Raw genomic sequence first — 23,696 nt, 5'->3', positions numbered from 1 at the left:
GTTGGTAGGATTTGATATTTGACTATGTGTGAAAGGGAGGGATCCACAACAACTCCAAAGTTTCTAGCCTGAATAGTGGAAGTCTGTGATATCATCAATTGCAGTAAAATCTCAAGAAAAAAGAAAGTTATGAATATTAAGGGATATGGTGAGCTAACAAGCTCCTGTAGATTTGAAGCCAATAAACTCTTCATTTGGGTATTTTTAGCATAAGTTTGGAAATGGATACTTGTAGTTCAAAGTTTAATAATAGAATTCTGATCTTGAAATCATGGAAGCAGATGATATGGCATAAGACAGAGTAAAAGAAAACCCAATTGCTTAATGAAATCAAACAGGTAACCCAAATATGTAAATTAGATGACATGGAGTGTAGTAGGCCCTATGTCTAACCTTAGGATGGGTAAAAGTCCTGCAAAAATATGCCATTTTTTAACATAGCTGGTTGGTCAGAATGTGGGATGGGAAAAGCTACTTACTTTGAAGTTGTGGACAGAGGAGGACAAGGCAGTGAAGAAAACTAAGGATGGAGCAGAGTAATAAGAGAATTGAGAGTCTCTACCTTTAGGAAGAGCTTAAAGAAGGAAGGCTGCATAAAGGGGTGGATGGTGGCAGAAGTCCAAGTGAGGTAAGGGCTGTGATGAGGCAATCAGTGTGTGAGCCCTGGGAGAGCTACTCCTTTGTAACAGAGGGACAAAGAGGAAAAGGAAGTCAGTAAGTAGCAACTCCTGTTCTAAGTTTGCATGGAAAGAGAATTAGTTTGCATGGTAACTGATGGGGAAGAAGGATTGAAGGAAGGTCCTAATTTGAATATTGGAGAGTCTTGAGAACTGAAAAGGAGAGGCCATAAAAGACAGAAGAAACTTTTAAAAGGGTAATTGACAGCACGTGGTCTGATAGAATATTGGAGGCATGGACCCAAAATCACAGATGGAAAGAGAAAGTTTCATTTTGTTCCTACAAAAATGTCAAGAAATGAATGGGGAAGATAGGAAGAAACAGAGAAAATGCAAGATTCAGCATAAGAAAGTTAAGGTCAAGTTTGTGTCACAAATAGATGGGAAGACATACCATGCTCTTGGATTGGAAGGGTCAATATTATCAAAATGACTATACTACCTAAGGCAATCTACACATTCAATGCAATCCCTATCAAATTACCAAGCACATTTTTCACAGAACTCGAACAAAATATTTTAAAGTTTGTTCTGAAGCACAAAAGATCCAGAATAGCCAAAGACATCCTGAAAAAGAAAAATAGAGCTGGAAGAAATCAGGCTCCCTGACTTCAGACTATGCTACAAAGCAACAGCCCTCAAAACCATATGGTACTGGCACAAAGACAGACATATAGATCAGTGGAACAGGATAGAGAGCCCAGAATTCAACCCACGCACCTACAGCCAACTCATCTATGACAAAGGAGGCAAGAATATACAGTGGAGAAAAGACAGCCTGTTCAATAAGTGGTGCTGGGAAAACTGGATAGCCACATGGAAAAGAATGAGATTAGAATACTCCCCAGCACCATACACAAAAATAAACTCCAAATGGATTAAAGACCTAGATGTAAGACCAGACACTACAAAACTCTTAGAGGAAAATGTAGGCCAAACACTCTCCAACATAAACAACAGCAACATCTTCTCAGATCTACCTCTTAGAGTCATAACAGTAAAAACAAAGATAAACAAATGGGACCCAATCAAACTTCAAAGTTTCTGCACAGCAAAGGAAACCCTAAACAACACAAAAAGACAACCCACAGAATGGGAGAACATCTTTGCAAGTGAATCAACTGACAAGGGATTAATCTCCAAAATTTATGAACACCTTCTGCAGCTCCGTACCAAAAAAACAAACAACCCCATCCAAAAATGGGCAGAAGATCTAAACAGACAGTTCTCCAAAGAGGACATACAGATGGCCAAGAAACACATGAAAAGATGTTCAACATCACTCATCATTAGAGAAACGCAAATCAAAACCCCTAGGAGGTACCACCTTACACCAGCCAGAATGGCCATCATCCACAAGTCTACAAACAATAAGTGCTGGACAGGGTGTGGAGAAAAAGGAACCCTATCACACTGTTGGTGGGATTGTAAATTGGTGCAACCACTGTGGAAAACAGTATGGAGCTTCCTCAGAAAACTTAAAATAGAACTACCATTTGATCCAGCAATCCCACTCCTGGGCATCTATCCACAGAAAACCACGACTCGCAAAGACACATGTACTCCAATGTTCACTGCAGTACCATTTTCAATAGCCAAGACATGGAAACAACCTAAATGCCCATAGATAGAGTGGATCAAGAAGATGTGGTACATATATACAATGGAATATTATTATTCAGCCATCAAAATGAACGAAATACCAGCATTTTTAGCAACATGGATGGACCTAGAAATTATCGTGCTAAGTGAAGTCAGCCATACAATGAGACACCAACATCAAATGCTTTCACTGACATGTGGAATCTGAAAAAAGGACAGACTGAACTTCTTTGCAGAACAGATACTGACTCACAGACATTGAAAAACTTATGATTTCCAAAGGAGACATGTTGGGGGGTGGGGATGCACTGGGGTTGTGGGTTGGAAATCCTATAAAATTGGATTGTGATGATCATTATACAACTATAAATGTAATAAATTCATTGAGTAATTAAAAAAATTGTGTCAGATGTTCTCTGTGTTCCTTGTTAAGTAAGCAAAGGTCATCCATTGGACATCTGAGGGGAAGGGCTGAGATGGGGCCTGGGAAAGTAGACAGGTAGAACAGTCCCTGTGGAGAATGGCAGTAGTTAATCTGGAAAGAGTCCAAGGTGGGTCCCAGGCAAGGCACCTTACAGAGGTGGATTAACTGAGTTTCTGGAGGGCAAACTCATAAAGGCATGTGTAGTCCCACCATTTCTTCAATACCTTGACTACAGATGCAAAGAACACTGATACCTGAGTTCATCCAGTATCAGCAGTGGGCAGATGGCTGGAGTGGACTTCCAAGGGTCCAGAGCATGCACGTGGCTGCCAAGTTGGGTGGACAGGGCAGACTCTGAAGGCCTCCCTGTCTGGGAAAGAAGCTGAGTCCAACTAAGTTGGATTGAATCTACCAACACAAGCATCTAATGGGAAGAAGCCCCTATCTGTTCATCAAAAATGTTACCATCACTTATGTTTAAAGGTCACTTAAATATCCAGTAAATACATTTGGATCTAAAGATTTAGTGAAGGCATTTCTATAATGTGATATCTTACCTGGGAATATGAAAGATTCTATAAACTAAACAACTACTTGTGGTGTTGATTTCCATTTGCTCGCAGAGATCGGCAAAGGTATTTTGCAAATATCCACAGTGTCTCTTTTGGAAAAAGACATAGTGAAAGTGATGGTCCTTTACCCACTTCCAGATACAGGAAGAAGCAGACTGGAAATATTTACTCTGCCTAAAATAATACCACAAGGTAAAGAAAAAATGAGCACTCAATTCTGTTCTGGGTGCTCAATTAAGTAGTTGCTACAGCTTTTTCTTTCTTTCTTTTCTTTCCTTTTTTCCTTCTTTTCTGACGATAGCATTTTTTTTTAACATGTGAAGAGGTTAAAATGGCCACTACTTTTGTATATCTTTCAAAGAGAAATTGATGTGTCTACTAAATACTGTGAAATGTGGACTTCCTTCTAGGTCCTGTCATTCATATGAATCTGTCCTATTATCAGAAAAAAAAAAACAGGATTGACTGTCACTTTTATCAAATTGGTTTGTCATCTTTGTGATGTCTCTTTTTTGTAACTTTAAATATACATAGTCCAATTCAGATAGGTTATTGTGTAGTTACTTTCACTGATAAAATCATAAAGAAATCCTTCTGAATAAAAAGGTCTCATAAAATAAATACTTCATGTGTTTTAGATAACAAATATATCTGGGTGGCTATTTTGAAAATATATAATTATGGAGTAAAAGAAAGTTGAAAATCTCAAAATACTTTTATGTCTTCATTAAGGCTCTCTAGACCATCTGGGTTTCTTTTAACGCTGTATCTCTATTAACTGATAAAATTAACCAAGGCCTTATAAAAGATATTTTACTCATCATCAGTCATTTGATACTCAAGTATTTTAATGGAGCCAAGTTCTTTTCAAATCATTTTTATATCCTAATAGCCTCTGCATTAATTGAACATTTTTATTTTGCTTTTTTATAGTTTTCACAATAATTAAAAAAACAAATATATGGTAGAAATGATCTCTGTTCTTTCCCAAATCCTACAGTTTCTGCAAGCTTTGCTGATGAACGAGGGAGGCTGAGAGATGAATTAATTCATAAGTTTGTGTATGAGATAGAGCACACTCTGTCCTCTGCAGTCTTGAATTTTCAAAGTAACCGAATATATGGCTTCTGTAATCAAGTGCCATACATCTGCAGCTATCTTCTTCCTGAAAAAGTATGCAAAACTTATCATTTTTCTTAGCAATCGAGTGACACATTGTATTATTTAGACATGATCCATGCTTTAACACTCAAGTCCAGTTATCAAATGCCTTTACTGTAGAACTGAAACTTCTTTGACTTATATATATACTAGCATGATTTAATTCATCATAAAATACATTTGATCAACCTCACACTTGTGCCACATACATCATACTGGTCAGATAAACATGTAGATAACACAATATTAGTTTAGTGCCTTTTAAAAATATTTTTAAAAAATCTATCTCTAGAAAATCTATTTTAAAGGTGTCGGGAGCTACAGGATTGATGATTTTCAGTGGAACTTTGTACTCAAGCCCTAAAAAAAATTGCACAAAATACTTAAACTATATTTCTGGAATCCTTTCATCACACACTTTTCAAACTTCTCCCACATCATGTCCTTTCCTGCTACATATACTGACCCAGATTATCAACCACCCTTTCTTTCTAAATCCTTTAATCAAAGGCCTTCTCTCCCAGAGTAGCCAATGTCAGCAAGGTATGAGAGAGAGACATTCAGATGGAAGAAATGGTTTATGGTAAGGAGGATTCAAGAAAAGCTTCCTAGAGGCACTGGACTTTAAAGAATAGGTCAGATTTAAACATGAACAGGTATTGTATACAGTCTTAGCGGGGAGGTGGGATTGCTGCTTTGGGGTTGCTAAATTGCTGGGGATGGGGTGGGGAAGGGCATTTCAGACAAAAGTCTCAACATGTGCGGAGGCTTTAAGGAGGGAATACATGACCTACATGGGGGAATGTTGACTATATTTATTCTGACTGGAGCACAGGGAGGGGTATATGCAAAGGGTTAGTAAAAAAAAGATAGTAAGTTTTAGGGTGGGATTTTTAGTGGTAGCTAACATACGAAGAAGACTTTTTCTTAGTTGGCTGAAATGAACTTTTATTTGCAATCAAAGATAAAAAATGTTGCATTCCCATCGTGGCGCAGTGGAAATGAATCTGACTAGGAACCATGAGGTTGAGAGTTGGATCCCTGGCCTTGCTCAGTGGATTAAGGATCCGGCATTGCCATGAATGAGCTGTAGTATAGATAACAGACGTGGCTTGGATCTTGCATTGCTGTGGCTGTGATGTAGGCTGGCGGCTATAGCTGCAATTAGACCCCTAACCAGGGAACCTCCATGTGCTGCAGGTGCAGCCTTAAAAAGACCAAAAAAAAAAAAAAAAAAAGTGCCCACTTTATAATTTGTCAGTTTATTTCCAATGACAGTATTTTCAGGTTTGAATCTGTTCATATATGCACAACCTTAAATCCCAAATTGCTGCTCCCCTGATCTTTCCTATAATGTGGTCATTTTCTTTGATTAGCAGGAACATGGTGGTGTTTGCATTCTTAAGCCATACCAAAAAGTACAAAGCAAACAATACGGATCTGGAATGCTCTCCTTGTCTCCACATGGATTGTGGCTCATAACAATAGCTAAATGTGGAATTCTGTGTGTCCGGGATATTCATACCTTGGTAAACTCCCCCTTTTTTGTCCAATCATGAATGTATGTCTTGATCTCATGTAAGAAACACAAGCCTTGAGGAAGGGAATTGGAACTCTTTCTTAAGTAAATTAACTCACAACATATTTACCACTGATGGTGTTATTGGCTTCAACATTGGATATATTTACATGCCAAAGTTTGAGTCTCTAAGGGAGGATGTGTCAATTAATAGACTGAGATCTGCACAGGAGCTTGGGGAAGGGATACAGTAGGTGGGCTCCAGCCCAGCTCCATCACCATTTACTGTGTCTTAGAAATCACTGAACTTCACTAAGCTTCAGCTGCTCCTCTGTAATGCTTGGTAAGCCTTGCTTGCCCCAGCCTGTGGGATTTTCTGGTGAGAGCCAGTGAGGCTATATGCAAAGCTTCTTTGGAAATTTGGAAATTTGGAAATGAATTGCTGTGCAAACCTTGGGATGAATACTGCTAGCTCCCTGGCCTGGAGGGCCTCTAGGCTGGTTGCTGTCACCTCCCCATCTGACTCTTCCTGTGATGCTGGAAGAGCATAATGGAGAAGGGCGTGGCCCTCACTGAGTCCTCCCCCATCACTTGCAGACCTCAGTGTCACCAGTACCATCACCATTTCTGATTTCCTTTGCTCTCAGATCTCTGAAAAAAAGATGAAAATAGCTTTTTATCCCCAAGAAGTGGAAGATCCTTTCCTAGGTTTTGAGTCTTAAGTTATACTGGTTATCAGCATAATTTAATGTGGTCAGTTATTTACATATCTGCAGCACCACAGTCATGCACATGACACTGTCCCACAAGGTCACAGAGAAACTGGCTCTGGTTATGCACATCCAGCTCTCCTTGCTCACTTGTGCAAGAAAGCATCTTTGGAATACAAAGCAAAAGTGATATTATTATTATATAGGAAAAATATTAAATCCCTTAGAAATTATCTTTAAGTCAACAATGTGCACACTCTGCTACATTCTCTCTTATTCAAATGATTTGTAATGTACACTACAACTGATAGTGACATAACATGGCAAGACATCAGCATTTTTCTGGGTGATTCTATGCAAAGTACCTCATATAGGAGGTTATTCATGGCAGTGCTGTTTGTAAAAGCAACCTAATGTTCATCAACAGAGGATGGATGAATAAATAATGGTACATAAATAGTACATAAATTAAGTATGGAGTATTATGCCGTAATAAGAATGAGGACATCTTTATGCAACAATAGGAAAAAATCCAAAAATACATTCTTAAAGAGGAAAGGCAAGATATATAATATATGTATTATGTTATAACTTATGTTAAAAATTCCCTGTATAAGAATTTGCTGATAGGAGGCACTGCCACTTCCCGCTCAGAGGTTTGAAGAGCAGGGAGAATGTGAGGCACTTGATGCTTCTCCATCATTCCAGGTGGCTTACCTAGGAACTCTGGGAGGCTCCATCTTCTCCAGGATGTTCATCAGCGTGGGTTTTGGAACTTGGAATGTTGGAACTCTTACAATAGCCTAGGAGGCTGAAGTTTTTCTACAGAGGAGAGGCAGGCAGAGGACACTAAGAGGTCTCTCCTGGGCAGGCCCTGTAGGGTCCTGCTTGGTGACAAACTGATCATGTTATATCAAAAATTAAGGACCTACAGGAGTGAGAGTTCTGAGCCACACATCAAACTCACGTGTGGGGATCTGGCACAGGGAGAAAGAGCCCCGGAGCATCTGGCATTGAAGGCCAGTGGGGCTTGTGTGCAAGAGCTCCATGGGACTGGGGGAAACAGAGACTCCATTCTTAAAAGGTGCACACAGACTTTCACGTGCACTGAGTCCCAGGGCAAAGCAAAGTCTCCAAAGGAATCTGGGTCAAACCTGACCTCAGTTCTTGGAGGACATCCTGGGAAAACAGGGGTGAACGTAGCTTGTTGTGAGGGAAGGACATTGAAAGCAAAGCTCTCGGGAATATTTAGCAGCAGTGCCTTTCTCTGGAGGTGGCCATTTTGGGAAAAATCTGGCCCCACCCATCAGTGCTGAGAAGCCCCAGGGCAAACAACAACCCAGGTGGGATCACAGCCCCACCCCTCAGTAAACAGGCTACCTAAAGACCCCTCAGGCACACAGCTGCCTCTAATCCCATCCAGAGACTAAGCCCCACCCACCAGAGGGATTAGAATCGGCTCCTCCTACCAAGGGGCAGGCATCAGCCCCTCCCATCAGGAAGCCTACACCAAGCCCCCATACTGACTTCAGCCACAGGGGGGCAGACATCAGAAGTAAGAGAGGCTACAACTCTATTATCTGTAAGAAGGTCACCACACCAAAAACCTATAAAAATGAAAAGATAGAGAACTATAACTCAGGTGAAGGAGAAAGAAAAAAACCCAGAAAACCAGCTAAGTGATCAGGAGATTCTCAGCCTCCAGGAGAAAGACTTTAGACTGTTGATGCTGAAGATGATGCAAGACATTGGAAATAAACTGAAGGCAAAGATGGATAACTTACAGGAAACACTGAGCAAAGAGATTCAAGATATAAAACTTCAACAAGAAGAGATGCAAAATACAGTAACTGAAATAAAAAATTCCCTAGAAGCAGCTAACAGCAGAATACAGGAGGCAGAAGAACAAATCAGCGAGGTGGAGGACAGATTAGTGGAAATTACGGATGCAGAACAGAAAAGAGAAAAAGGATTGAAAACAAATGAAGAGAGTCTCAGAGAACTCTGGGACAACGTGAAACGCAACAACATCTGTATTATAGGGGTGCCAGAAGGGGAAGAGAGAGAGAAGGAGACAGAAAAAATATTCCAAGAGATAATAGCCGAAAACTTCCCTAACATGGGGAAGGAATCACTCACTCAAATCCAGGAAGCACAACGAGTGCCATGTAAAATAAATCCAAGGAGGAACACCCCGAGACACATACTAATCAAACTGACCAAACTTAAAGACAAAGAGGAAATCTTGAAAGCAGCTAGGGAAAAGAAACAAATAACATACAAGGAAACCCCAATAAGGCTATCAGCAGATTTTTCAATAGAAACGCTGCAGGCCAGAAGGAAGTGGCATGATATACTCAACGTGATGAAAGGAAAACACCTCCGACCAAGATTACTCTACCCAGCAAAGCTCTCATTCAGATTTGAAGAAGTCAAAACCTTCACAGATAAGCAAAAGCTGAGAGAATTCAGCAACACTAAACCAGCCTAACAACAAATACTAAAGGAACTTCTATAGGCAGAAAAGAACAAGAGAAGAAGGAAAGGAAAAAGAGCAACAAAAACAAATCCAAAGCAATTAATAAAATGGCAATAAGAACATACATATCAATAATTACCTTAAATGTGAATGGACTAAATGCTCCAGCCAAAAGACATAGACTGGCTGAATGGATACAAAAACAAGACCCATATATATGCTGTCTTCAAGAGACCCACTTCACTTTTAGGGACACATACAAATTGAAAGTGAGAGGATGGAAGAAAATATTTCATGCAAAGGGGGATCAAAAGAAAGCTGGGGTAGCAATACTCATATCAGACAAAATAGACTTTAAAATGAAGAATATTTTAAGGGATGAAAAAGGACATTACATAATGACCAAAGGATCAATCCAAGAAGATGATATAACAATTTTAAATATCTACACACCCAACACAGTTTCACCACAATATATAAGGCAACTGCTAACAACCTTAAAAGGAGAAATCGACAATAACACAATCATAGTGGGGGACTTTAACACCCCACTTACAGCAATGGACAGATCAACCAGACAGAAAATCAATAAGGAAACACAGGCCCTGAATGAAGCATTAGACCAGATGGACTTAATAGATATTTATAGGACATTTCATCCAAAAGCAACAGAATACACATTCTTCTCAAGTGAACATGGAACATTCTCTAAGATTGATCATATCCTGGGCTACAAATCCAACCTCAGTAACTTTAAGAAAATTGAAATGATGTCAAGCATCTTTTCCGACCACAATGCTATATGACTGGAAATCAACAAGAAAAAAACTGCAAAAAACACAAACACGTGGAGACTCAACAACATGCTACCAAACAACCAATGGATCACTGAAGAAATCAAAGAGGAAATTAAAAAATACCTAGAAGCAAATGACAATGAAGATACGATACTCCAAAACCTATGGGATGCAGCAAAAGCCCTTCTAAGAGGAAAGTTTATAGCAATGCAAGCCCACTTCAGGAAACAAGAAAAAGCTCAAATAAACAAGCTAACTTTACATCTAAAGCAGCTTGAGAGAGAACAGACAAGACCTCAAGTTAGCAGAAGGAAAATCATAAAGATCAGAGCAGAAATCAATGAAATAGAAACAAAGAAAACCATAGAAAAGATCAATGAAACAAAAAGCTGGTTCTTTGAAAAGACCAACAAAATTGATAAACCCTCAGCCAGACTTATCAAGAAAAAAAGAGAGAGGATTCAAATCAATAAAATTAGAAATGAGGAGTTCCCGTCGTGGCGCAGTGGTTAACGAATCCGACTAGGAACCATGAGGTTGCGGGTTCGGTCCCTGCCCTTGCTCAGTGGGTTAACGATCCGGCGTTGCCGTGAGCTGTGGTGTAGGTTGCAGACGTGGCTCGGATCCCGCTTTGCTGTGGCTCTGGCGTAGGCCGGTGGCTACAGCTCTGATTCAACCCCTAGCCTGGGAACCTCCATATGCCGCGGGAGTCGGCCCAAGAAATAGCAAAAAGACAAAAAAAAAAAAAAAAAAAAGAGAGAGACAAAAGATGTATACTCTGAAAACTACAAGCCACTGATGAAAGAAATCAAAGATAACACAAATAGATGGAAAGACATACCATGCTCTTGGATTGGAAGGGTCAATATTATCAAAATGACTGTACTACCTAAGGCAATCTACACATTCAATGCAATCCCTATCAAATTACCAAGCACATTTTTCACAGAACTCGAACAAAATATTTTAAAGTTTGTTCTGAAGCACAAAAGATCCAGAATAGCCAAAGACATCCTGAAAAAGAAAAATAGAGCTGGAAGAAATCAGGCTCCCTGACTTCAGACTATGCTACAAAGCAACAGCCCTCAAAACCATATGGTACTGGCACAAAGACAGACATATAGATCAGTGGAACAGGATAGAGAGCCCAGAATTCAACCCACGCACCTACAGCCAACTCATCTATGACAAAGGAGGCAAGAATATACAGTGGAGAAAAGACAGCCTGTTCAATAAGTGGTGCTGGGAAAACTGGATAGCCACATGGAAAAGAATGAGATTAGAATACTCCCCAGCACCATACACAAAAATAAACTCCAAATGGATTAAAGACCTAGATGTAAGACCAGACACTACAAAACTCTTAGAGGAAAATGTAGGCCAAACACTCTCCAACATAAACAACAGCAACATCTTCTCAGATCTACCTCTTAGAGTCATAACAGTAAAAACAAAGATAAACAAATGGGACCCAATCAAACTTCAAAGTTTCTGCACAGCAAAGGAAACCCTAAACAACACAAAAAGACAACCCACAGAATGGGAGAACATCTTTGCAAGTGAATCAACTGACAAGGGATTAATCTCCAAAATTTATGAACACCTTCTGCAGCTCCATACCAAAAAAACAAACAACCCCATCCAAAAATGGGCAGAAGATCTAAACAGACAGTTCTCCAAAGAGGACATACAGATGGCCAAGAAACACATGAAAAGATGTTCAACATCACTCATCATTAGAGAAATGCAAATCAAAACCCCTAGGAGGTACCACCTTACACCAGCCAGAATGGCCATCATCCACAAGTCTACAAACAATAAGTGCTGGACAGGGTGTGGAGAAAAAGGAACCCTATCACACTGTTGGTGGGATTGTAAATTGGTGCAACCACTGTGGAAAACAGTATGGAGCTTCCTCAGAAAACTTAAAATAGAACTACCATTTGATCCAGCAATCCCACTCCTGGGCATCTATCCACAGAAAACCACGACTCGCAAAGACACATGTACTCCACTGTTCATTGCAGCACTATTTTCAATAGCCAAGACATGGAAACAACCTAAATGTCCATTGACAGAGGGGTGGATCAAGAAGATGTGGTACATATACACAATGGAATATTACTCAGCCATCAAAATGAACGAAATACCAGCATTTTTAGCAACATGGATGGACCTAGAAACTATCATGCTAGGTGAAGTCAGCCATACAATGAGACACCAACATCAAATGCTTTCACTGACATGTGGAATCTGAAAAAAGGACAGACTGAACTTCTTTGCAGAACAGATGCTGACTCACAGACATTGAAAAAAACATGGTGTCTGGAGGAGACAGTTGGGAGGTGGAGGGATGTGCCTGGGCTGTGGGATGGAAATCCTGTGAAATCAGATTGTTGTGATCATTATACAACTACAGATGTGGTAAATTCATTTGAGTAATAAAAAAAATGGAAAAAAATTTGCTTATATACGTTAAAAAACTCTGAAAGGGTATTGAAGGTACTAGGTATATTGATTACCTTTGGGAGGTGTTGGGTAATGGGGACAGAAAGGAGATTTCACTGCACGTTTTTATAGCTTTTTAATTTTGAAACATTTGAATGTATTGCCTATTCAAAAACACTAAAAACGTTTTTAAAAGAACCATGGTTGATAACAAATGTGACAAAAAAAAAAAAACCCTGTTTTTAGTCAGAGTTTAAACCATTGCATTTGTACCAGTTATTAATGTGTTTGAGTTCTATTTGCACTGGTTTAATTGGCATCCCCTGTCATTCTTCCCAGTGCCAGTCACCTTCCCTTATCGCACTCAGCCTCTTTGCACATAAAGGGAATTTGCCTAACCCTTGGAGGCATCCGAATTTGCCCACACTGCTTGTTCAAGGCCGCTCTCCTGACTTCTAGTACCCTTCAGCAAGTCCATTTGCTTCTCTGTGCCTGGTTCCTATTATAAATTGGTGATAATAATCCCTCTTCTTCCACATTATACAGAAGGGAGAGCAATCAGTACTGGTGAATGAATTTTGTACTAGGAATTTTCAGCACTAGGTATTACTAGGAGGCTATTTCCATACCAACTAAAATGCTATTAACAAATAGAAAATGTTTATCCACAAGCAAAAGTGCACGTAACCCCCTTAGAAAAACCATGTGGTAGAATTGCATTTGTAATTTCTTCATTTTATTCCTAAAACTATTAAGGAAGTATTTGCTCGGTGTCGGAGTCATTCTCACCAGGGGCACGGGATTCAGTCAGTGAGAATTTCAATGGATGGACAAAACATTCTGGTGAATGGGAGAAACGACAGCACGCTTGTTAACCTGAGATGGAGGTACATACAGTATGCAGTAAGCAGCCTTACATGATAATCGTGTTTTAAAATAAAGATGTTGTTATTTAGCTATAGCAAGGCCTACACAGCTGGAGACAGCTGTCATTGTTATACTAATGATCCCAAGAGGAGGGGGGATGTGCCATGCATGTAGGGTAGCACCTGCGAGGTAAGGAGGCAGAGGGAGCAGGGAAAACATGGGCAAGAGTCTTTATTATGGTTTCCGTGCGAAGGAGCAGACAGGCTTAGGATTGACTAGTTTGGATAATTTTAGGGGGCCTGGGTCACAGTGGCTGCCCCTGGTTGTCTGGTATTTGGCCCAGAGATGATTAGGATAGGAAAATAGTGGCCCCAAGTGTGAAAGCCCAAGAAAGGAGATAGTTGGTCTCTGGGTTGGTGGGTTTGCTTTTGAAGAGTATGTTCCAGGCAAGTTGTTTACTGTCTCCATGAACTGCTGGACCCAGGAGGGGCAGTTCCTCCAAGGTTATTATCAAGATCCCAGATGTCAAGGCATTAAAATGCAAAAAATAAAAAGACACGGTTAAGACCTATGAAGTGATCAGTCCCCACTTTCATAACATCTGATGGAGAAACATAAGGAATGAGGACAATTCTGAATAGTAGATAACTTTAAAAGCTATTTATTCCTAAAAAACCTGACATAGGTATGCATGTATGTGTACACACATACAGATTTACTTTCCTAACTAGACTTAGCTTAGACAATAGTAAATTATTTAGACTTTGCTTAGACTAAAACTACAAATCTACAGGGCCATGTGGAGAGTTGTCCACATATTTCTTTGTGTAGAAATGGTTAGGTATCTGGAAATAATACTGTTAAATGTGTCTTTTTCAAATTGTGATTTTGTAGCCTGTGGTTTTTTGTTTGTTTGTTTGTTTGTTTTTATAGGCGGTTTGGAGGACACTTAGCCAATGAAATTCTTGAATATAATCAGCAACTTTTAACTTTCCTGACAAACATCATGGATGAGGAGAATGATTATTTAAGTATAACACAAAGAGATTCCTTGGTTTTGGAATCAGCATCTGAACACACAGTTGAGTTTCAATATAGTTTTCTTGATCCTTCCTCTCTCTTTCCCTACTTTCTTTCCTTCCCTCCTTCCTCTTTTTTTCTAAATCAGATATTAGTTTGTGGTTTTCTTTTAAAAGATATTTTAGTAATATTCCTCTTTGCTCAGGTATCTCATGATTTTCAAAAAGAGCATTTACTTCATTTAAGATAAAATATTCAGGTTTCTTTAAAGCAGTCACAAATATTACATCTTAGATCTTATTTAAACCATAGTACAAGGTATGGGCTTGCTTGAAAAAAATCTGCTACCAGTTCTGGTGCTTGTTCAAACTAGTCTCTCTATACTTTTATATCACATGCATTATTTAGGATGTGTCTAGTCAGAGAACATTTATTCACTCAATCATTTAACAAATATTTGTTGAGTGTCTACAAAGTGCTCGGCCTAAACACTCATGAAAAAATAGGGAAAGCTTCTGCTCTCATGGAGCTTACATTCTAATTGAGGGTTGAGGGTGAGAAGAGAGAAATAGATATCTTATCAATAAATAAGAAAAAAATAGATCGTAAATAAGATCTGTTTACAGAATATAAATGGGTTTGTGTGATGGTGTTTGGGTGAAATAGCTCCTCCAAGGAGAAGACCCTTAAGCTGTGAGCTCACTTAAAAGAGCTTCCACACACTGTGGTATATGGAACATTTGGCCAACAGGAACCTGCTGTATGACACAGGGAACTCTACCCAACATTCTGTGTTGGTCTGTGTGGGAAAAGAATCTGAAGCATGGATGTGTGTATAACTGAATCACTTTGTTGCACAGAAGAAATGATCACAGCCTTGGAAATCAACTATACTTCAATACAATTTTTAAGAATGAGGGGAGAAAAAGAGTAAAGCAATGTGTAAGGGAGGGGCAAGTACTCAGGGCCGAGGGAGAAAGAGCTTGCACCTTAAAGGCCAAAAAAAAAGGCCTGTGCAGTTGAAATGAACAAGGGAGAGCATGGTAGGAGATGACGTCCTTGAGGTAGGAGAAGACCAGATGATGAAGGGCTTTGTCAACCATGCAGGATTTGGACTTAATTTTACATACAGCGAGAACCTGTGAAAGTGTTCTGAGCAGAGGAGTTACAAGATCTTATTTACATTTTTGAAATGATTACTTCTTCTCTGTGGAGAATGGTTCATGTAGGAAGCAAGAGTAGAAGCAGGGAGAGGAGTTAGGAGGTCCAGGTAACAGTGATGGAGGTGGAAGAGTGTTGTGAGGAAGTGGTAGATTCCAGGCAGGTTGCAAAGGGAGAGCTGTCAGAACTTGCTGATGAATTGGACATAGCAGGAAAGGGAAAGAAAGGACTAAAGGATGACTCCTAGATTTTTTTACTTGAAGAACTATGTAGAAAAAGGTACCACTCACCAAGATGGGCAAGACTGTGGGGAGGAGAGCCACTGTGGGGAGAAAGAAAGGAATCTGAAGTCAGTTACCTGAGCTGGAGTGTGAGAATCCTGTTTGACATCCAGACAAGATACCAGCTAGGCCACTGGATAGATTTTCTGGGGAGAGTCCAGGACTTGGGATATTGATTTGAGTCAAGGGCATACATATATGAATAGAATTTAAAGCCATAAATCCAGGTAATGTCATCATGGAGGAGTGGATGGTGAGAAACAGAAAGGGACCAAGATAGAGCACTTCTAGAGACTTCGGAGAACAGTTTAGGGAGGCAAGGGAGACTGCGAAGGGATGGCCAGTGAGGTTGCAGGAGAACCACAAGAGTATGACAAGATATTTTGCTGCAAAGGGGAGCACCTAAATGGGGTGGAAGCTAAAGGGAAATGTGGTAGTCAACGGAGAGTAGCTTTCCTAGGACAGGAAGATCCTAGAGCAAGTTTGGATACTGTTGATAAAGATTCAGTAAAAGGCAGAAATGGATGATGCAGAGGAGTGGCAGGAATTTTTTTTTTCAAGTTAAAAGACTTCAAGAAGGAGGAAAAAAGATTGAGATCCTAAGTACAAATGGTGGAGCAGGCCTTGATAGGCAGAAGCTTTTGTCTATAGTAAAAGGAAGAAGGCAGAGAGTGATTTGATGAGCGTGTGACCTGTCTCATCTTTGCTGCTTTCTCAGAGAAAATTGTGGCTGATGTAAGGACAGACTGGAAGGAATTAAATTAACAAAACATATCTTGAGTAGGCAAAATGCTTGGTGCTATTTTTAAAAATGCAACAAGTGCAGAGGGACTCAAAGTAATTAAATGAAGCAGGGTTGGAGGAGAACTTGATGAATTTTCAATTTAAGAAATGTCTGTCTTCTTCTAAGATACATGAGAATAGGCGGTCAAGCACTGACTCATCGCAAGAGGAATTAGTCCAAGTTGGTAATACAGAGGCAATTCCCTGGATACAACAGAAGAGCCAAGAGGTATTTATAAAATATGAGAGAGGTTTGAAATAATGCTTTGTAGGTGTGCCAAATAGATTAGTATCCTGTGAAAGCCCATTACAAAGTTAGAAAATAGAATGAAATACTACTTGGCAGAGCATTACATCATACAAATATAACTTTCCTGAAAGCAAGTGAACACCCTAAACAAAGCTCAATCTTTAGATTAAGTTATATGAGCTTTAAGCACTATATGTAGGCTAATATGAAACCCAAGAAGAGTTGTCCAGATAAGGCAAAGCAAAGGATGAACTGTGATACCTCATACTGAAGTGCATTTGGAAGGATGTTACAAGGTTGGCTTAAATAAAAGGGGTAGACCACAGGAGTGCCCTGGTGGCTCAGCAGGTTAAGGAGCTGGTGTTGTCACTGTTGTAGTTCTGGTTACTGCTGTGGTATGAGTTTGATCCCTGGCCTGGGAACTTCCACATACTGCAGTCACAGCCATAGAAAAGGGGGGTGGGGAGGGAGGTGGGCCAGGAAAAGGAGAGGAGACATTGTAGCTTCAGATGTAGGTGGCGCCTTGTGTCTGGATTCAGCCTGCCTATCTCTTCTCACTCTAGTTCCCAATAAAATAGTTTGTCAACTATACTTTATTTATTTTTTTGCTAAATTATTTTCTTGGTATTGGCTTTATAATTGACATCAGTTCCAAGTTGCTTCAGTGGTGAGTAGCACAGTAGCATTTTAGACTTAAGCAAACTATTGCAGCTCTGTTATTTCATGTACACTTTATATTATTAATCTTTAAAAAAATTCTTCATTTCTGTTTCTAGAGAAGTGCTATCTCTATATCTATGTAGGTACTTATGTATCTATCATCTCTTTTGCTTGTTTAAATGATGTGCTTTTTCCATTCTAGGCCATCAAAAAGGAGGTTAAACTGTTTTCCAACAAAAGGAAAGAGATAAAAAGAAAAATCAAAGCGCTTGCTAAAACTGTAAGTGTTGTGATTTCATATACTAATACATTTGGCCCTTGGTCTAAAATTACTTTTTAAATTTCATTTTGTTCAACACAGCATGTGGCACTATATTCCTTTTTTTTTTTTTTCTCTGCCTATAATCTCAGTTTTCTGGGGCACATTAATAAGGTATAATTTTTATCATGTACCATACAATAATATAAACAGTGGTTTTCTTCCCTGTCTTCCCAAATACTGTCTTGCTTAATACTTATTTTTGTCAAAGTTATGTATTTACATTTTTGTAAATTAAACAATACAGAGTTACATAATTTAAAATAATGTTATTAGGAAGTTCCATTGTGGTGCAGCTATTGGGCTATTGTATTTTTGCATTCAATATTGCTGATGTGAATTCTTCTATTAGTCTGATTCTTCAGACTCTTTTCATCTTTGAAAATATTTGGAGATACTCTTTTCCTCTTTGGAAATATTTAGGATTTGGTTCTTAAGCTTCCCTACATTTCTGTTTCTAGACCTGGGCTTGCTCAACACCTGTTATACTCTTTGAATCTTGAATATTCATGCTTTATTGAGTCTTTTAAAAATTCTCCCATATGGTTTCTTTAAACATTATGACCCCTGTTCTCTCTTTCTCTTTTTTTCTTTTTAGGGCTGAACCTGTGGTATATGGAAGTTCCTAGGCTAAGGGGTCAAATCGGAGCCGCAGCTGCTGGCCTACACCACAACCACAGCAATGCAAGACCCAAGCTGCATCTGCAGCCTACACCACAGCTCACAGCAATGCCAGATCCTTAACCCACTGAGCAAGGCCTGGGATCGAACCCGAAACCTCATGGTCCCTAGTAGGATTGGTTTCCGCTGTGCCACGACAGGAACTCCTATTTTCTTCTTCTTAAAGTCATATTAGTAATGGGTACTTAGATATGTCATATACATTAATTTTTACATTTTTCATTACTTCATCCTTTCCTACACCCAGGGAGAATTCTTAACTGACTCTTAACAGATCATTAATTATCTTCAACTGGTGTCCATTTTGCTGTTCAGACCATCTATTGAATTTTTTATTTCAAAGATTAAACTTTTAAGTTCCATAATATCTTGATTATTTTTATGATATAATATTTTGCATCCCTAGTTACTATAAAATTCTACTCCTCTTGCTTAATAAACTCTTCTTTGCATAACAATTTTTTTTTTTGGCTGAATGTATTGTTTCTCTTCATTGGTCTTATAGTTCTCCAGACATTTGGTGATCTATTTTTATTATTGTATGCTGATAGTTATAATTGAAATTCCCTATTATAATTCCACCGCACTAGTTCACCAAGCCTGGGAAGAAGATATGTAGGAGATCTAACTTCAGCAAGTATTCCAGTCTGCCTTTTGCTGAGTGCTGTCTGGGGGACCCTTGCGGCTACGATGTATCATTCAGATCCATCTGATTTTCGTCTTTCAGATGTTAGTTTCCATACTGCTAAAGGGTCCTTTTTTCCCCCCCTCTTAAATTACAGTATTGGATTTATTGATTTATTATACATTTCTTTCTTTTTTTATAGGTTGAGGCAGGAAAGGAAGTCCTTATTTTTTTTTAATCATATTGTCTTTGTTTTTGTTGACTTTTGTAAGGGCTATTTATATTTTGAAGACATTAATATTTTGTCATATATGTTGTAATGTGTTTCCTTTGTCCCTTTATTTCTTGAAGGTATAAACCTTTGAAGATTTTTTTTACTATAAAAATGTTCAGATATATATATATATATATAGAGAGAGAGAGAGAGAGAGAGAGTCACCAATATTATTTTCCTCTCTATGCTATCTACTCTCCTCTGCCCTGAAAGATCCCAGATGTCATATTATGTCACCTTTAATCATTTAAGGATATGTCCCTGAGTTCCCCTGATGGCACAGTGGTTTAAGGATCTGGCATTGTCATTGCTGTGGCGTGGATTTGATCCCTGGCCTGAAAACTGCCACATGTCACTAGTGCGGACAAAAAAGAAACAAAAAAAGAAAATAATTACTTAATTATATGTCTCTGAAAGATAAGAACTCTGAAAACACATGCCTAAATATAATTCCTTAATATCATTCAGTAAATTGATGTTTACATATTTTTGTTGTTTTTAGATGAATGAGCTTTTATGGATTAAGCCTTAAAACTTAATCCTATAACCTAATTCTTTACTTGATAGTTACATTTAGATAAACAGAATATTTTCTTATTGCTGTCTCAAGAGACTCAGAAAACCATCTCCATAGAGTTTAATTCTTTACTTGTCCATCCTTTTCTATTGGAAAATTCAGGTTCTGGACATGATGGAAGAAAATGAAGCAGTAGACAATATTGCAAAATTAGAGCAACAAGAATTTGGCCTGGATCTTGAAGAGCTGGAAAGGCTCCATCATAAAAGTGAGGAAGAAGTGGCAAAGGTATGGAAAAATCTATTTAAGCACTACAAAGATTTAATAAAGAAAACAGGAAGGAGAACTGTTCCAGGATAATGCAAGTAATAAAACGTTTCCAGCATTATGAATAAAGAAAACAGTGCATTGAAATACGATGAGTCAGAAAAATATTGAATTTGAGAGTTAGGGGAAAGAACATCTAGACCAGCCAGACATCAATGTTTGTCTTTCCCCCATGACATTCATGCCAACCATCTTCCACCATATGTTTTTGAACACTTTTAGAAATCTCAGCCCGCTGGTGACAACTTTGAACATTTTTGGTTTAGTAAGCCCTTTCTTGATTAGAGTTGAAATCTTTCTTCCACCCTTTGAGCATATCTACTCTACAGCCACTCTGAAGACGGTTAGAGAAGACTAGCAGTTATCGTGTTTCCTATGTATCTTCTCTTGTCTAGGCCAACTATCCCAACTCCTAGGACTGTCATATACTGCAGTGTCAATAACTTCCTCATCATCATGTAGTTTTCCTCTGATTTCATTTGATTCCTGTGTGGCACCCACAAAAGAATTTCAGTTATTCTGTTTCCAGTTTAGAGAAAAGCATAAACTGAAACCTCCATTTTTCTAGCTACTATAATTCTGTTAATTCATCTTTTCCACTGCCTTGTTACAATTATATCACATTGCTTACTCCTATGGATTTTATTTTAGGTAAAAGCCATAATTGTGTTTTACATAGAATATTCTTAAGCAACCTCTTTCTCAATGCGCACAGTACATTTGATTTTTTGACTTGCAAGTATAAAAACATTTTCCCTCTGAACAAGAGAATGAAATATAGCTGGATTCAAGGACATTTAAGTAAGTTACAGTTGGTTACACCAAAAAGAGGCTGATTATTTGACTGATGTTTCTAGGAGAGAGATTTCCAGTCATATGTCCCAGGACTCTTTCCTGCTAAATATGTTTATTAATGACTAGAGTGAAGATATAAAAATTAGGCAGATCTGTCAAAGTAGCCTATGACATGGGACTGAAAATGAGAGGAGTATATTGGATAACAGAGTCAGTACCAAGAGTACCTCAAGGGACTAACTCAAGGACGTAAAATTTACCTGGATGATCATCCACCCATCCATTAATTTATTCTGCAACATTTATTGAACACCTATTTTGTGCCAGGCACTACTGTTGGTGCAGGGAATACAGTGAATAAGACAGTCCCATCCACATGGCACTAATCTAGTGGAGAACACAGACCATAAACAAATCTCAACATATTATATGATGGCAACAAACTGGATGCTATGATAGATGTGGGGGATCTATTTCTGTGGTCAAGGAAGACAGCTTTTAAAAGGTGACACTTTGATTGAGAACTAAAAGAGAGGGAGCTGGCTGTGCAAAGCTTTGAGGAAAGAGAATGTCAGGCAAAGGGAACAGCAAGAGCAAGGGCCCTGAGGTAGAAATTGCTCAGAGTAATTCAGGAACAGAAAGGCTGTAGCACAGTGGACAGGAGAAAGCCTCGTGGAATGAGGTGGGGGGGGTAGGCAGAGGCTGGCTCTGAAGACCTTGTATATTTTGGTAAAGAATTTGGCTTTTGTTGGAATTCTGTGTGGCTCAGTAGGTCAAGGATCTGATGTTGTCACTGCAGTGGCTTGGGCCACTATTGTGGCAGAGGTTCAATCCCTGGCCCAGGAACTTTCTCATGCCATGATGCAGGAAAAAAAAAAAAAAAAGAACTTGGCTTTTATTATTAAATATAAAACAGGAAGCTATTAGAAATGATCCCTTTTTCTTATTATAACAGATAGACACCAATCTATGGGCTTTTTGAATGTTATTTGATTGCTGCTACAATCCAAAAAGGTAGGTTATTGTTCCACTTGAGGAAACTAAGGCGTAGGCACTAGAGTTTCTTGGCTAAGAGCCCACAACTTGAGTCTGAGCCAGGAAGTCTGCCCACCAGCCTTCTTGGCTCATCCTCTTTGGCCCTGCCTGGCCTCACTCAGGCCTGGAGTGGCCCCTCCTATTCTGGCACCAGCTTCTCCCAGCCCATTCATCTTGCTATCTAAAATGAGTTTGTGTTAGGTGCCTGCCCCATCCTCACTCTGGGGAAGTCATTGCTTCTCTCTCCAAGCTCACGTCTGACCACATGAGCCTGCTCCTCTGGGCTATTGACCTACTGACCACTGATGAAGACCCCCTGCTCACCCGACCTCTACCCTACGCCTCTGCCCAGATGCCCCCTCCCCTCCTGCTGCTTATCAGGTCCCTGCATATCCCTCAAGGAGCCTCCTTGATCCTCTGAGGCAGACTTTGGCACAGAGAAAGGCTCTTCATGTGCTTGTTTCCTGCACCTTGTTGATTTTTCCTGAGCTCTGAATTTTTGAAGAGATATCATCCCTACATTGGTCATGATGGTGGACCAGACAGTCCAGCACAGAACAGTGTTAGCAGATGGTACTATAAACCCAGCTGGGAGCAGAATACTAGTCCCTGGGAAGAGCTAGACATCCCAGTCCTAAAGAGAGCAGGCTACTAGCCAGGCCCAGCCAGGACCTCAACAATAGGGAAAAGACCAAGCCTAGTAATGACCACCTGGACATAGTATTAGCATTGTTCTGGAGGATTGATCAAATAGCTTCAGGAGTGGCAAGGAGAGGTATGGAGGGACCTGTGAATCAGGCAGGTTCTGACATTTGATATGCAGAACAGCTATTTATTTAAGAAAAAAACAGTTTGAAACTGTATTAGCCATTAACTCAATGGATAAAATTAAAAAATGCAAATTAAACAAAGTATTTGTTCAGAGAATGAATAAAATAAGTATAAATGAGTTAATAAATGAATAAGAAAATAAGACATTTTCTAACTAGGGAGATATTCTTCTCGGCTAGTTTGCAAATGGTTCTCTCGACAAAGGATTTGTATTATAATACTTTGTGTTAAAGAAGTTTCTGCACAACATTGTAAATCACCTATACTTCAATAAAAATTTTTTTGCAAAAAAGGTTCTGAAGAGGACCCTAAGGACTAAAGATTGTTAGGTGTCACCTTCATAATCAGCTTTTGATAAACTTTATTAAAATAAAAATACTTAATCACTTAAATATTAAATAATACATATATGTGTATATATATATATAGTTTTGTTTTGTTTTGTTTTGTTTTTGCCTTTTCTAGGGCCGCTCTGGCGGCGTATGGAGGTTCCCAGGCTAGGGGTCGAATTGGAGCTCCAGCTGCCAGCCTACGCCAGAGCCACAGCAACTTGGGTCTGAGCCATGTCTGCAACCTACGTCACAGCTCATGGCAACGCCAGATCCTCAACCCACTGAGCAAGGCCAGGGATTGAACCCGCAACCTCATGGTTCCTAGTCGGATTCATTAACCACTGCGCCACGACCGGAACTCCAAAATATTAAATAATATAATCACTTAAGGAGATAAAACCAATTGAGGTAATGTGTTTCTAAATGGGAAAAGTTACATCATATGGTCCCCAGTTGTAGTGAAACATTCATTTCATGGTAGGCATAAATAATAGAAGAATTAAGTGCAGTAAAGACCCCAAAACAGAGGTCACAAACTGGCAGTTCAAA

At 39.2% G+C, this 23,696-nt stretch overlaps 1 protein-coding gene across 3 annotated transcripts in view; it reads left to right on the top strand.

The window, feature by feature from the left end:
• CFAP43 (cilia and flagella associated protein 43) overlaps positions 1 to 23,696 on the top strand; it is a 128,265-nt gene that overhangs the window by 72,085 nt on the left and 32,484 nt on the right. For 2 of the 3 annotated variants that reach the window (XM_084995350.1, XM_021072818.2), the window contains 8 exons: positions 3,327 to 3,467; positions 4,276 to 4,448; positions 5,813 to 5,965; positions 13,146 to 13,276; positions 14,190 to 14,337; positions 16,629 to 16,730; positions 17,614 to 17,691; positions 19,990 to 20,115. In XM_084995350.1, coding sequence (XP_084851476.1) covers positions 3,327 to 3,467; positions 4,276 to 4,448; positions 5,813 to 5,965; positions 13,146 to 13,276; positions 14,190 to 14,337; positions 16,629 to 16,730; positions 17,614 to 17,691; positions 19,990 to 20,115 — 1,052 coding nt within the window. The remainder of the gene's footprint in view (positions 1 to 3,326; positions 3,468 to 4,275; positions 4,449 to 5,812; positions 5,966 to 13,145; positions 13,277 to 14,189; positions 14,338 to 16,628; positions 16,731 to 17,613; positions 17,692 to 19,989; positions 20,116 to 23,696) is intronic. The other variant, XM_013983708.3, reaches the window with a different exon arrangement.

The sequence above is a fragment of the Sus scrofa genome, chromosome 14, assembly GCF_054392235.1.
Source record: "Sus scrofa isolate SSC_HxYL_T2T_F1_AM1 chromosome 14, Sscrofa_HxYL_maternal_Yorkshire_Landrace_v2.0, whole genome shotgun sequence".
In the NCBI taxonomy this organism is placed as follows: domain Eukaryota; kingdom Metazoa; phylum Chordata; class Mammalia; order Artiodactyla; family Suidae; genus Sus; species Sus scrofa.
Note: the sequence above shows the minus strand (reverse complement) of the source record. Positions and strands in the feature narration are given on the sequence as shown.